At 41.7% G+C, this 15,665-nt stretch overlaps 1 protein-coding gene across 1 annotated transcript in view; it reads left to right on the top strand.

Moving 5' to 3' along the window:
* tti1 (TELO2 interacting protein 1) overlaps window positions 1-15,665 on the top strand; it is a 34,910-nt gene that overhangs the window by 938 nt on the left and 18,307 nt on the right. Inside the window, exons 2-8 of the mRNA XM_063891646.1 lie at window positions 29-768; window positions 4,882-5,219; window positions 5,993-6,287; window positions 7,075-7,252; window positions 7,362-7,654; window positions 11,027-11,443; window positions 12,464-12,623. Coding sequence (XP_063747716.1) covers window positions 43-768; window positions 4,882-5,219; window positions 5,993-6,287; window positions 7,075-7,252; window positions 7,362-7,654; window positions 11,027-11,443; window positions 12,464-12,623 — 2,407 coding nt within the window. The 5' untranslated portion in view covers window positions 29-42. The remainder of the gene's footprint in view (window positions 1-28; window positions 769-4,881; window positions 5,220-5,992; window positions 6,288-7,074; window positions 7,253-7,361; window positions 7,655-11,026; window positions 11,444-12,463; window positions 12,624-15,665) is intronic.

Below are 15,665 nucleotides of genomic sequence, written 5' to 3'. Positions count from 1 at the left end.
TATCTCTTTCTGCACTTCCTCTTTAAAGTGACTCCTGCAATCATGCCTACAATCATGCATCAGATCAGTGATCCAAAGATCGCCTTTGCCTACCTGCGCCCGGCCTGTGTCCTCCTCACCAAAGCTCCCACAGTGACCAACGTGGAGACGCTGAGCGCTCAGTTAAAAGAAGTAGATGATGCCACGTTACAGCAGCTCCAAGAGTACGTCCTCTTCCCACTCCGTTTTGTCCTTAAAGTCCCCGGGTTGAAGAAGGACAAACTTGTGCTGGCTGTAGCTGAGGCTATGAGCTACGTCCTGGAGAACACTTGTGTTCAGAGCTGGGAGACTCTCCGTGACCTCTTGTCAGAGCTCTGCCTCTGCCTGTGCTCTCCGACAGATCCTGGGAAACCTGCAGAGACTTCAGAGGAGCTGAAATCTGTTGTGCTGAGGTGCCTGGATGCACTGCTTCATTCAGCCTATGGTGATATAATCTTCAAACTCTTTGAACCGATAATGCTGCCTGGACTTGGATCTGCCATATCGCTCCTGCTGGCTCTAGGAGAGAAGGAGAAATCTCGAGATGTGCAGTTGGCAGGGCTGAAGTGCCTCCAGGCTTTGACTATGCAGTGTGACTGCACTCAGGAGCATGTAGTCCCATCGTCACAGGAGAGGTGTGCTCTAGGCAGCACCATGGCTTCATTTTTACCTGGGATCACGATGGCTGTATCCAGGATCATTACAGGAGATCTGAGACATGGCCATGCAGTCACAGTCCAGGCGATCAAGGTATCTTATCTCTGTGTTTATTCTCATTACCTCTGTGATGATGCATGCTTGCATTTTGTAACAGAACTTGCCATTCATTATAGTGACTTCTCTCACGTCTGAATGAGATGACTAAATAATCACAATTTGCAACCCTATTTTATGTCTTTGGTGAAGACGTTGATTATTTCTCTTGATTCATTTATAAGATATCCCAAGTTGTGAGGACTAGGGTTGCAAAGGGGCAGAACATTTCCGGTAAGTTTCTGGTAAATTTCCATGGGAAGTTAAGCTGGGGAATTTTGGAAATATTCCATATTGGAAACTTTACATGGGAATTAATAGGAATTTATGGGAACCAACTGGGAATTGAGGGTAATGTAATCAAATGGAGTCATATCCAAGCATAAATATAAACATTTTGTTTTCTCATAAGAAAACATCCATGACAATTCAACAGATTTATTTGTAAGTAGAACAGAAGAACAAAAACATGAATGTTGAGTTAAATATTACTCATCCCCCCAACCCCACTCATTCAAAAATGCATCCCCCATTCAAAATGTTAAATGAAAAGAGCCCCTCTCCCTCCAAAAAGTCACATTAAACATGCAAATCTTTCTTCAAGCAATCCTCTGCATTTTTGCTAAACCCTTTCAGTCAATGGGCTCTTCCTGGGCCTCATCAACATCCAACAACATGTCCACTTCCTCAACATCCAACTCTGAGTCTTCCTTTTCAGTGTCACTGTCCAGCCTTGTTGAGGATGGCTCTGTGTCAGGCTCAAAGAGCCTTAGGTTTGCCCGAATGCCAACCAGTTTTTCCACTCTCACATTTGTGAGCCTGTTGCGAAACTTTGTGTGTTTGTTCCCAATCAGTGACCAGTTGCGCTCGGAGGCGGCTGATGATGGTGGGATTTGGAGGATGATGGAGGCTACAGGTGCCAGGGCCTCAGATCAACAAAGTCCCTTCCACCAGGTGGCTGCAGATATGTGCTGGCATGACAGCCAGATTCCATCCCCTTCCCAAAGGCCTTGCTTTGTTCAATACTTCGCCAAACTGCCTAGAACTTTGCCTTTATCGAGACCCAGGTGGTCAGACATGGCTGTAATGACTGCGTAGGCACCGTTAATCTCTTCCCCAGAAAGTATGCTCCTGTCATATTTTGGGTCCAGCATGTACGCTGCTGCATGCACCAGTTTCATGCAGAACTCCCGCTGCTTTTCCAATGACTTGACCACAGCAGTTTCCTCTGCTTTCAGTAGTAGGGAAGGGGGCAGGACCGTCTGGATTTCTTCTTTGAGTTCTGCAAAAAGACACTGGACATCAGATAAGATGGCATCGTCCTTTTGAGGTTTGAGGATTTTCAGACTGCTAGACACTCTTTCCCAGAACACATCATCTAACATGACTTTCTTGGTGTCACTTTCGATGCCTGCAGTCTGGGATATGGCCATACTTTTGTAGAGACTCCTTTCCCTCCAGAAGGCTGTCATACATGATGACAATGCCACCCCATCGTGTGATGCTGGGGAGCTTCAGTGTAGTACTCTTGTTCTTTTCCTTTTGCTTTGACAGATACGTAGCTCCAGCTACGTCCAGCAGTGGTTCAGTCAGTAGGGGCTTGGACTGGGAATCGTAGGGTCGCTGGTTCAAGTCCCCAAACAGACATGAAATATGGAAAGTGGACTGCTACTTGGAGAGGTCCCAGTTCACCTCCTAGGCCCTGCTGTGGTGTCCTTGAGCAAGGCACAGGACATCTCCAATCCCCCCTCCCCATTGCTCCCCGGGCGCTGCACAATAGCGGCCCACTGCTCCTAGTACTAGGATGGGTTAAATGCAGAGGACACATTTCACTGTGTGTGCTCTGTTGTGTGCATGTATGTGACAAATAAAGGTTTCAGCCTCCGATTCTACAGCTGAAGCTACTTGTTTGCCCTTCACATATTTCACTGTTTGCTTTGCTCTCTTGTCCATTGTTTTCAGTGCCATTATATCTTTTAGGAGAAGATTGAGTGTATGGGCAGCACAGCCAATAGTTGTTATATGAGGGTAGGTCTCCTCCACATGTGCCCAGGCAACCTTCATGTTGGCTGCATTTGTCAGTGACCAGTGCACAAACCTTATCTGGTCCAAGGTCATTAATGATCACTTACAGCTCATCAGCAATGTATTGGCCTGTGTGTCTGTTGTCCTTTGTCTACACTCTTGTAGAATACAGGTTGAGGAGCGGTGACAATGTAATTGATAACTCCTTATCCCCGGATATTTGACCATTCATCAGAGATGACTGAAATACAGTCTGCTTTGTCAATGGTTTGCTTGAACTTTGTTTGCACTCTGTTGAACTCTTCATCCAGCAAATTAGTAGACAGCGCTTGTCTGGTTTGGAGGGTGTATGCTGGTCGGAGAACATTCAAAAACCTCTTCCAGTACACATTGGATGGCAACATCAGTGGTGAGCCAGTTGACTGAATGAGCGAAACACTCATCTGCATTTACCTGGTTAGGTTCATCCATAAATTCAAAGAATTCTCTGATGCCAGAGGGGCCAGGGGCTGATGAGAGGGTTTCTGACTCTGATACAGCTGAAACAGATTCCATTTCCCCTGGAGTGGAACTCCTGTCTGCTGCATGTCTTGGGCCTTGAGGAATTTTTTCGCACTTTGCAATATGCTGCTGCATTTTTGTGGCATTCTTCACGTATGTCTTATCACAATATTTACACATACACAGACTTTCCTTGAACATTAGCTGGTGCGAAATGTCTCCACACATTGGATAGCGCACGTGGCATTTTTCTGTAAAAAAATACAACAACAGCTTGTAAGAATACTAATGCAATGGCATGAACATATATATAAATAGGATAGCTAAACAACTGGAATGATCTTCAAAACATCTTGCAGGAGGCAGAAAACAACAGCATCACATTTGAGGTAGCTAGCATCTTTATAAGAGTGCCTCATAGATGGTAAATGAAGTGATGCTTGCTATGGCTTATTTAGCATCTAAGTTATCAGCTAGCTATCTACTAGATGAATACGTCTGTATGTGATATTTGCAATTTTAACATAAAGTAAATACATTACCCCATAATATCATCAAACCGTACTTCACTTTGTGTAGTCCACAGGTTCAAGTGTCTGGCTTCAATAGTCTTGTGCTTTGGGCTTTAAAGTGTGGTCCAATCTTCTAGAAATCATATGTGCATGTGATGGATGAATGCACAGTGCCTGTAGAGGGTGTGGTCTCAATAGCCATGCAGTAAGCTGCTGTGTGCTATGTGCATGTGATTAAGGAATGGCATGGATATTTAAGTGTACTTGAATGGCATCTGTTTGATTTTGTCAAGATTATGCTAAAATATACTTTCCTCAACTATATTTAAGTTCACTATGAAGAGCCAACCTTCAATTTTGAAAATTCCCAGTTTATTCCCTTTAATTCCCGTTAATTCCCATGGAAAGTTTCCATCTTTGACAATTCCCGGAATTTTCAAACCCTAGTGAGGCCTGCAGCAGTCCAAAAGTTTAAAATATTCAATTATATTCAGTATAATATTTTTGACACATTCACGTTAAGTTAATCATAACACTCTATACTGGAAATATATGGTATACACTGTGCCCTTGATAGTCTTTATGCCGTTTCAGAGTCTTTTTATGCTGACAAAATATAACATTAAGGGAAGAATTCAGTTATGTATTTTAATTCATGACAAATGTTTACAGAATCACCTGCTGTATAAATCAGTAGGCTTTATGTGTTTTTCATTTAGTTTTTGTTGTTTACATTTGACTTAATTTTTAATAAAATATCTCCTGGCACGACTGATGTTAAACTGTCCTTGGGAAATATACTACTAAAAAGAAGTCCATCATATCTTTGTAGTTTTTACAGAGGGTATAACAATCTTTGTATAGATTTGTAATAACTCCTCTATGCCACCAAATGCTAAATGTTAAATAACACACTGCAGGTTATGACAAACGTTTACATATAAAATAGCCTAAAGTAAACAGGTCTTCTGTTCTTTAGAGTGAAACAAAATGTATATATTCCTTTAAAAAACGAATTCAATGATTCCTTTTTGCCACACCATCATCTCCTTTCCTTCTGATTTTCATTCAGATGTGGTACAGGACTGTTGGGCTGGTGTTGGAGGACGCCCAGCTTCAGGCTGGTGAGCCCTGCAAGACTGCCTCACCAGACCTGGGGAGAATCTCACAGCTGATGGTCCATCGCTCACAGGACTGGGTGAAGAGCACAGCGGGGAGACTGTCTTCTCTCCTGAAGAAGATCATCTCCTGTACCTCAGCCCACCAGCACTGGAGAGTCCGGCTGGAGATGGTGGAGCTGGATGAACACCTGCTGGCTCGGTGCAGCCGCTCACTGGGCGAGTGTGTGGGGCTGCTGCTGGAAGCACTGGTGGGAGCAGTCAACGACGAGGAGCCCAGAGTCAGGAGGAGGTTCGATTTGATTTACATTTTCGTGAGATAAACTGATTTTTATTTAAGTTTAAATTGACAAAACTAGATTATACAGCTTCAATCCAAAAATAACATAAAGATTCAAAGGTTGTATTGTCATATGCACAATAGCTACAGGATAGTTGATGGCAGTTAAAAGCTTAAGTGCCAGGCTCCTCCAATAGTGCAACATACAATACATTTAAGGGATGAAAATAAAAATACATAAGAGCATTAAAAAAAAATAATAATAACAAAAAAGCCTGAGGTATATCACACTAGACAAATAAATGATAAAACATACAGATATATAGAGTTTCTTGAAAGCCTTTATGTCGGTCGAATTAGAAGTAGTTTCACATAGTGCTTAATATCCTACAGGAAAACAGCTATATATTGTTTCTATTGTTACATCAACAAAACATTATTCTCACATCCCAGAAAGATCATTTTGCTTGTTAATGTTTTTTGTAAATTCTGCGTGTAGTGATCGCCGGGTTTCATCTTTGTTAACAATGAGGTGTTAATAAGACAGCATGCATACCTGATAGACCTCTTTGAAAAGAAGGATTCCTTTTTGCCATAAATGCCGTTCTGATGAATGTAGTGGGAATAACTATAGCAAACAACCAAATGGTATACAAAACACTTTAACAACAGACTCACCAACTGTATTTGGGTCTAAATCCATCTCAAATAAAAACATTTTGTGACCAGACTACTTTAAAGATAAAATATGTTTAATGGGTCTTCTCTCCTGTCCTCTCCTGTAGGTGTGAGGTTGTTCTCAGAGAGGTCTCAAAGAGGAATCAGAGCCGTACCAGCTGCAGTGATACGAACAGTACCAGCAGCAGCAGCAGCAGTGCTCAGAACTTAACTGACGTCCTCTCAGAGAACCTCCACTCATTGGCCACCTCCCTGCCCAGACTAATGAGGACCTCTGACGACCAGAAGAAGCTATTTGTCCTCAACGTGTTTCTGGGTTATTTAAAAGTTTTGGGCTCGCAGGTCTCTGTGGTACTAAACTCGGCTGCTCATCTAGAGAGGATTTCCAAAGCTCTGATGCAGGTAATGTTGTGTCAGATTACACTATGTATTCTGTTTAAATGGGAATGAGGTTAATATATGTCTTCATGACTGATGTTTATTCAATTAAGTTAAGTAAATCCACCTGATTAATTCTCAAATACAATTATATACAATAATTAAAGAAGTTAAAGATCTCCTTTCGTCACTGAACCAGAGTCACAGCTGATATCTTCATCTTCTTTACCAAATTTAGCTGAAAACCTTAGCTGTAAAAAATATAGCTTTTTCCCTTATCTTAAAATATGTGTCATTATGATGTCATTGTTAACACTTATAATACTGAATCATATGATATCCTCATAGTTATTTATGACACATCTGCCTGGATTTTAGATTTTAAAGTATGAAAGAACTTGGATTTTAATGTCACTATAATAGGATTGTTTCGTAGTTGTTTTTTTTATTTAAACCTGACCCAACCCACATCACAGTTTACTTTTATCTTGTATTTAGTTCTCCATTGGTATCAATAAAATGTAGAGATTGTGATTGCAGTCCATTAATGTGTTTATAAGACAAAATAACATGTAATGTTAATAAGCTAATTAAATCATTGTTATACAATTTAGCTCAGAAATGCATGATTTCATATGTTTAAATATGTTTTCTTCCCACTCCAAGAACTTCTAATCACACCCCACCTGAGTCTGACTTTGCCTGCTTTTATTGTTTCTGTACTTAATTTATAATGGCAGAAAACTTAAACCACAGTAAAAAGAGGTTAAACTTTTGTTAAAAACACAACAAACACTCTGTGCCTTTGCAGGTGCTGGAGCTGGATGTGATGGATGTTCGCATCGTGGAGGAAAGGAATTACGCCGCTACCATAGAGACCAGCCAAGACTCTCATAACTCCTACGCTGCTCGGATACAGAGGAGGCATTTCCTCTACTTCACAGATGAGAAAATCTTCTCTCTGCTCATGGAGATCTGTCGAACATTGGGTATGAGCACTTTTGGTATTTAAAGGAAAAAAATATGGCATTTCTTATTATTTTGTATACATTACAGTGCCCAAAATTAAGAATCTACCTATGCCTCTTTCTATCTTAGGTTACTATGGCAACATTTACCTGCTGACAGATCACTTCCTGGATCTGTACCAGCAGTCCTCAGCATACAGGAAGCAGGCTGCCATGGTGCTGAATGAGATCGTCAGGGGTGCAGCAGGAATCAGCGTTGCAACAGAAGCTCAGGGTTTGGAGAGTCAAGTTTGGGGAAAGTCTGTCACCCCGGAGGACCTTAAAGGGGCAGTGGTGTCCATCATGGAGGAGTACACCAGTCTGAACAACTGGCACTTGATCACCGTCAGCGAGGAGACGGACAGAGACAGACAGGACCAGCAGGTGAGGAGAGTTTCAGACAAGCAGTGTTGATATTTTGTCCTGAATCACTATTTCACTTTCTTTGGAAACCCAATTTTTCAGGCAAGGAGGCAGTGTGTCGGAGAGAAACTCCCAGGGATTTTAGCCTAAGTTCCGTCTATGTACACAAATATATATATATATATATATACAGTGGGGCAAAAAAGTATTTAGTCAGCCGCCAATTGTGCAAGTTCTCCCATTTCAAAAGATGAGAGAGGCCTGTAATTGTTATCATAGGTACACTTCAACTATGAGAGACAAAATGAGAAAAAAAATCCAGAAAATCACATTGACTGATTTTTAAAGAATTAATTTTCAAATGATTGTGGAAAATAAGTATTTGGTCAATAACAAAAGTTCATCTCAATACTTTGTTATTTACCCTTTGTTGGCAATGACAGAGGTCAAACGTTTTCTGTAAGTCTTCACAAGGTTTCCACACTGTTGCTGGTATTTTGGCCCATTCCTCCATGCAGATCTCCTCTAAAGCAGTGATGTTTTGGGGCTGTCGCTGGGCAACACGGACTTTCAACTCCCTCCAAAGATTTTCTATGGGGTTGAGATCTGGAGACTGGCTAGGCCACTCCAGGACCTTGAAATGCTTCTTACGAAGCCACTCCTTCGTTGCCCTGGCGGTGTGTTTGGGATCATTGTCATGCTGAAAGACCCAGCCACGCTTCATCTTCAGTGACCTTGCTGATGGAAGGAGGTTTTCACTCAAAATCTCACGATACATGGCCCCATTCATTCTTTCCTTTACACGGATCAGTCGTCCTGGTCCCTTTGCAGAAAAACAGCCCCAAAGCATGATGTTTCCACCCCCATGCTTCACAGTAGGTATGGTGTTCTTTGGATGCAACTCTGCATTCTTTCTCCTCCAAACACGACGAGTTGAGTTTTTACCAAAAAGTTCTATTTTGGTTTCATCTGACCATATGACATTCTCCCAATCCTCTTCTGGATCATCCAAATGCCCTCTAGGAAACTTCAGACGGGCCTGGACATGTACTGGCTTAAGCAGGGGGACACGTCTGGAACTGCAGGATTTAAGTCCCTGGCGGCGTAGTGTGTTACTGATGGTAGCCTCTGTTACTTTGGTCCCAGCTCTCTGCAGGTCATTCACTAGGTCCCCCCGTGTGGTTCTGGGATTTTTGCTCACCGTTCTTGTGATCATTTTGACCCCACGGGGTGAGAACTCGCGTGGAGCCCCAGATCGAGGGAGATTAGCAGTGGTCTTGTATGTCTTCCATTTTCTAATAATTGCTCCCACAGTTGATTTCTTCACACCAAGCTGCTTACCTATTGCAGATTCAGTTTTCCCAGCCTGGTGCAGGTCTACAATTTTGTCTCTGGTCTCCTTTGACAGCTCTTTGGTCTTGGCCATAGTGGAGTTTGGAGTATGACTGTTTGAGGTTATGGACAGGTGTCTTTTATACTGATAACGAGTTCAAAAAGGTGCCATTAATACAGGTAACGAGTGGAGGACAGAGGAGCCTCTTAAAGAAGAAGTTACAGGTCTGTGAGAGCCAGAAATCTTGCTTTTTTGTAGGTGACCAAATACTTATTTAACCGAGGAATTTATAATAAATTCATTAAAAATCCTACAATGTGATTTCCTGGATTGTTTCCCCCATTCTGTCTCTCATAGTTGAGGTATACCTATGATGAAAATTACAGGCCTCTCTCATCTTTTTAAATGGGAGAACTTGCACAATTGGTGGCTGACTAAATACTTTTTTGCCCCACTGTATATATACACAATACAGGAAAGGTTAAACCCCAAAAAGTATATCAGGGACTCTTTAAAGTCCTTTAAAGTTTAAAAAGGGATTGTGGCAATGGATCGTCCTATGGGCTATGAATCATCATCTTAAATTCCGTGATCAACAAACTCTCTGGGAATAATCATCATGTGTCATAGATGATCCCGCTCTTTGTGGAATGATATTCTGAAGTATGAGTGATACTCTGACTTTTAATTTCATCGATCTCATTTTGTATTCTGTGAATCACTTTCTAATCAAGTGTGATATTAGACTCCCATGCTCAGCCCATATTGCACAGCTCCTCCTGCATTTAAATTCCGTTCATGGAGGGATCAATTCGCTCCAAACAAAGAAAGATATTCAAGCTCTCAGTTTGTCCTTGGACTGAGCGCTGTGTGCTTTTATGCATGAACACACTGAGGTTTACCAGGTTTCTGCTCTCAACCTTCAAGGCTGGATTATTGAGCTGACAGGTAGAGAAAATATTTCGAGGCCTGAAAACATTAGCGGTGCCGTTCTAGTTTGTCGATAAACTTGCAGTTTCTCTTTGTCAGCAAAAGTGTTAGCCCAGAGGCACCATCATACAAAAGTATTCCAAGGACAGAAATATACACCAGTGAGAGGGAAGGTTTGTTCTCTGTGGAGACAGCTGTGGGCTCTTCCCTCGAGTCAAATTACAATCATTAAAGGAATGTAGAATAGAGGAACATGGTAGAAACTACAGGCCTTCTCAGTCAGTTTTATTGCAACATTTTGCACTGGTACCGTCTTCACTGTGTAATGGTAAATCATAATAACAGCTAGTTACCAATAACTGATGTGAGCTATATTCATTGTTGGCAGTCCAACAAATGGGCTTTTATGGATTGGAGGTTTAAACAGCCATCAATGTAAATGTATGATTGTAATGTATCGTTTTTAATATTCCAATGTTGTGATATCGATTTGACTTGGCTATACATGTTTTTGAAATGAACGTAACATCTTTTATTTGTCAAATTAAATTTAGAGTTTTTTTGAAGTAGAAGTACCATGAGGAGGTTTGTTTTGGAAATTAAAGGTGCCCTGTATTGTATTTCTATAAAATGATTCAGATTCAGATTCAGAATACCTTTATTCATCCCACAGAGGGGACATTTACATTGTTACAGCAAAAGGGAGGATAGAGACGTAGTAAAATAAAACATTATTAGATCAAAAGGCATGAACAAAAAATATAGAATTACACATTTGATAGGTGTCCTTTACAACTTACTATGTTTGCGTTAATGTTTGCTAGCTGGCTGTCCTCTTGTCTGCCTCTTTTTTAAATGTACCACATTCCTGGGTGCTTTACGACCCCAAAAAATTGTCATGCGTCATATGCTGCATAAATGAGATGCTACCAAAACGAGGATACACTTTTATAAACATTGCTCAAATACTAGTAAAAATCTCCATAGGGAACCTCATCCTCCTTAGAAGATGAAGAATGTTAATCTTCATTATACTTTTTATATTGACCGTCTTATTCTTAAATTAAAACCCTATTGAAAAAACAACAGTATGATGCCTCATACTGACAGGTCTTTTTATCTCTCTGTAGCTGCTCAGCCCGTCCAGCCTCCTCTCCATATCCAACAGTAACGTCGGCCACAGTCAGACAAACTCCATCCAAGAGATGTCTTCTTCATTCAGCTCCCAGTCTTCCTCACCATCAACCTCCGCCATCCACCAGCTCAACAGCAACATCTGGCAGCTGTGTATCCAACTGGAGGGCATCGCCTGCTTTGCTCAAGCACTGAGGCAGGACTTTCGGCCTCTTTTGATGACATCACTTTACCCCGTACTCGAGAAGGCCAGAGAAGAGACGCTGCTGGTGAGCCAGGCAGCACTGGGCTCAATGTGGGACATCTGTAAGGCCTGCGGATACCCCTCCCTGAAGGAGCTGATCAATGAGAACTCAGACTACCTGCTCAACGACATCTCTCTCAACCTGCAGAGGCTCGGCCAGCATCCACAGGTAACACCATTCAGTATGCTGTTCAAATGCACAGTAGTAAGAGAAAAAAAGTAAAGAAAAATAAACAAGGAAGAGTTAAGGTATTTTTATGGTCTTTTGTGAATGTTGAAGTTGTCGTTTTTATTGTATTTTAACATTACCTGAGCATAAATGGTTGTGTGGTTCTTTTAAACGATGTTGTCAATACAATGTAAAGAAAATGCTATAAAAAATGACATCTTTACATTGCTTTGTCCAAAAGTCACACAAATAATAAATTAAGAAAACAGTGAATATTTAACATTTTTGCTAGATGAATGACTCGATCAATTATTCAGAAATCGTGGTGATTAAGTTTTTGTTGATTATGATAACTTCACAGTGAACCCAAAGGAATAACGTAGTGGTTTATATTTTTGATGGGGTACTAACACAGTAAATTAATATGGCATACAAGAGAACGTGTTCTATAAGAGACCAAGGTAAAGTTAAAATCCTCTGTAGTGTGTTTTGAGTCCTAAACTAAACAAGTCAAATCAATCAAATTTGATTTAAACCCTAATATGACAAATTACATATTTTTCTCAGGGGTCTTTACAGTGTTTATATTATACGACACCTTAGAGCGCCCAAGAAAAAACTCCCAAATAAACCCCACAATTAATCGAGAAAAAAATGGAAGCACTCTGCCAGGACAGGGGTCACTCTGCCAGGACAGGGGTCACTCTGCCAGGACAGGGAGACGTGCAATTGTTGTAGTGTGTAAAGATATAAAAAAGATAACACATTTACAGCATATATAAGAGCGTATCTAAATAAAATTAAAGAATCTCCAATGTGCCGCTAAAGTAACAATAAGTGTTAGAGTATATTTTGCAGAGTCAAGCCATGTTTCCTCATACTCATGACTCGAGTTTGACCCGTGACTTTTGTCCAAGTCATGGGTCCATACCTCTGTACTGTACACAGTGAGTAAGTCTCCAAAGGTCGGCTGGCAGCTCCGCAACATGTATTTCATCATATCTCTGTCTTGTTGGCCAGGCTCCCCGGGTCTTGACAGTGATGCTGACTCACTCTGACTGCAGCCTGCTGCCTCTGGTCGGGGACATCGTTCAGGACGTGCTGATGGCTCTGGATCTCAGTTACCAGCACACAGCTGCTCACTTCTGCGCTGTGCTGCATGCGCTCCTCAAGGCTCTGGGTGAGGTTTCTTAAGTGATGTCTTAACTTTAAATCAGCCACAGTCTAGATCAGGGATTCCCAAAGGGTGGTGCACGAGCTGCCACCAGGGGGTGCGCGAGATGAAACATGTAATGGTGGTCTGGTGTAGAAATATTACACAGTGTTGTTTTTTAAGTGGGATTTTTCCATAGGCTACAATAAAAAACAGGAACAATAAACATTTCCTTTGTAATCCCTTTTATTTGAAGTCAAAAAACTCTAATTTATTAGTTTTTGATAGAAACGTAGAAGAAGACAGCCGCTGTCTTCTACGTTTCACTGTAGCCTTGATATATGCGCGCCAACTCGTTTCATTCATTCTTTCAAATATGATAAACTGGCTGAAATCAGGGAAACTGTCAAGTGGAACGTCTCATGACAAAGTTGTTGGTCATGAAGGAGGAGAGGGATCAAGAGAGAGTGAGGATTTGGAGGCAACAGAAATGGAGAGAATAGGAACGAGAACGAGAGAAGAAAATGAGCAGGAGTCAGGAAATGATTGATCCTGTTTTTATTTATTTTATCTGCTTCTGAGCCAATGCTCTTTAATGTTGTGGATCGTTGCAATTTTTCTTTGTTGCATTATATTGAAACTTTGTTGATGTTGTTATCGTCATGCGTGTTCTGGTTATTTGCGCATGATTAAACATGAGTGATGATATGGGGATAAAACAAAGCTTTATTGCGTTTTTTTTTTTGTTGCGTTTTTTTGGGGGGGGTATCAACCCGGTTGGGACGTAGAAGGTGGTGCGCCGCAAAAAAAGTTTGGGAACCGCTGGTCTAGAGCAGTGGTTCTCAAAGTGGGGTCCGTGGCTCTCTGCCAGGGGGTCCGTGAAAAGTTTTCAGATTCATTCATTTAAATGATCATGATATCATTTTTATTTTGTTTTACAAAAGGCTTCATAGTTCAACAAATAATATTTTATTTTTTTAATCTAAAATAGTTCATAGATTAAATTCTAATCTAACAAATCTATACATTTAAAAATCAAGCACATCACCCGTTACCGTGGAAACAACAATAACTGGTACGTCAGTCAGAGAGCTCCGCTGCTAGCATCATAGAGATATAACACGACTAGCATACTACGAAGATGGACAGATTTTTAAAAAGACCGGGTACGGCTACAAATGAAGTAAATGAAAAACAAAAAACAAAAGTAAGGAATACGATGAGGAGTACCTCCAATATGGATTTATTGAAGTGGAAGGGAAACCGAAATGTCCTGATATGCCTGCAGTGTCTTGCCAATGAGGCGATGAAGCCTGCCAAATTGAAGAGGCACCTCGAGACCAAGCATCCAGATTATGTAAAAAAAGACCGGGCTTTTTTTGAGAGGAAGGGCAAGGACTACCGCCAGCAACAACAATGGATGGTTAATGTTACGTCTGTTTCTGCTAAAGTGCAGCAGGCCTCCTACCTGGTAGCGCAGAGGATTGCTAAGGCGCGAAAGCCCCACACAATAGCGGAGGAACTGCTGCTCCCTGCTGCGGTGGATCTGTGTGAGGTGATGGTGGGGAAAGATGCGGCTGCCAAATTGAGACGTGTACCTCTGTCAAATGACACCATCAGACGACGAATTGAGGACATATCTGCTGATATCAAATCACAACTGCTGGAAAGACTGAGAGGGTCTAAATTCGCGGTTCAATTGGATGAGTCCACTGATGTGTCCGGCTCTGTGCAGCTCATCGCGCTGGTTCGCTACCCGTGGGAAGGAAGGATTCAGGAAGATTTTTTATTTTGTCAAAACTTGACGAACAACAGGCGAGGAGATTTTCAATGTTATAGATACAGTGGGGCAAAAAAGTATTTAGTCAGCCAGCAATTGTGCAAGTTCTCCCATTTAAAAAGATGAGAGAGGCCTGTAATTTTCATCATAGGTTTACCTCAACTATGAGAGACAGAATGAGAAAACAAAATCCAGGAAATCACATTGTAGGATTTTTAAAGAATTAATTTCAAATTATTGTGGAAAATAAGTATTTGGTCAATAACAAAAGTTCACCTCAATACTTTGTTATATACCCTTTGTTGGCAATGACAGAGGTCAAACGTTTTCTGTAAGTCTTCACAAGGTTTTCACACACTGTTGCTGGTATTTTGGCCCATTCCTCCATGCAGATCTCCTCTAAAGCAGTGATGTTTTGGGGCTGTCGCTGGGCAACACGGACTTTCAACTCCCTCCAAAGATTTTCTATGGGGTTGAGATCTGGAGACTGGCTAGGCCACTCCAGGACCTTGAAATGCTTCTTACGAAGCCACTCCTTCGTTGCCCTGGCGGTGTGTTTGGGATCAATGTCATGCTGAAAGACCCAGCCACGCTTCATCTTCAGTGCCCTTGCTGATGGAAGGAGGTTTTCACTCAAAATCTCACGATACATGGCCCCATTCATTCTTTCCTTTACACGGATCAGTCGTCCTGGTCCCTTTGCAGAAAAACAGCCCCAAAGCATGATGTTTCCACCCCCATGCTTCACAGTAGGTATGGTGTTCTTTGGATGCAACTCTGCATTCTTTCTCCTCCAAACACGACGAGTTGAGTTTTTACCAAAAAGTTCTATTTTGGTTTCATCTGACCATATGACATTCTCCCAATCCTCTTCTGGATCATCCAAATGCCCTCTAGCAAACTTCAGACGGGCCTGGACATGTACTGGCTTAAGCAGGGGGACACGTCTGGAACTGCAGGATTTAAGTCCCTGGCGGCGTAGTGTGTTACTGATGGTAGCCTCTGTTACTTTGGTCCCAGCTCTCTGCAGGTCATTCACTAGGTCCCCCCGTGTGGTTCTGGGATTTTTGCTCACCGTTCTTGTGATCATTTTGACCCCACGGGGTGAGATCTTGCGTGGAGCCCCAGATGGAGGGAGATTAGCAGTGGTCTTGTATGTCTTCCATTTTCTAATAATTGCTCCCACAGTTGATTTCTTCACACCAAGCTGCTTACCTATTGCAGATTCAGTTTTCCCAGCCTGGTGCAGGTCTACAATTTTGTCTCTGGTCTCCTTTGACAGCTCTTTG

Source organism: Eleginops maclovinus, chromosome 1, assembly GCF_036324505.1.
Source record: "Eleginops maclovinus isolate JMC-PN-2008 ecotype Puerto Natales chromosome 1, JC_Emac_rtc_rv5, whole genome shotgun sequence".
NCBI lineage: Eukaryota > Metazoa > Chordata > Actinopteri > Perciformes > Eleginopidae > Eleginops > Eleginops maclovinus.
This window is presented reverse-complemented; position numbering and strand designations above follow the sequence as displayed.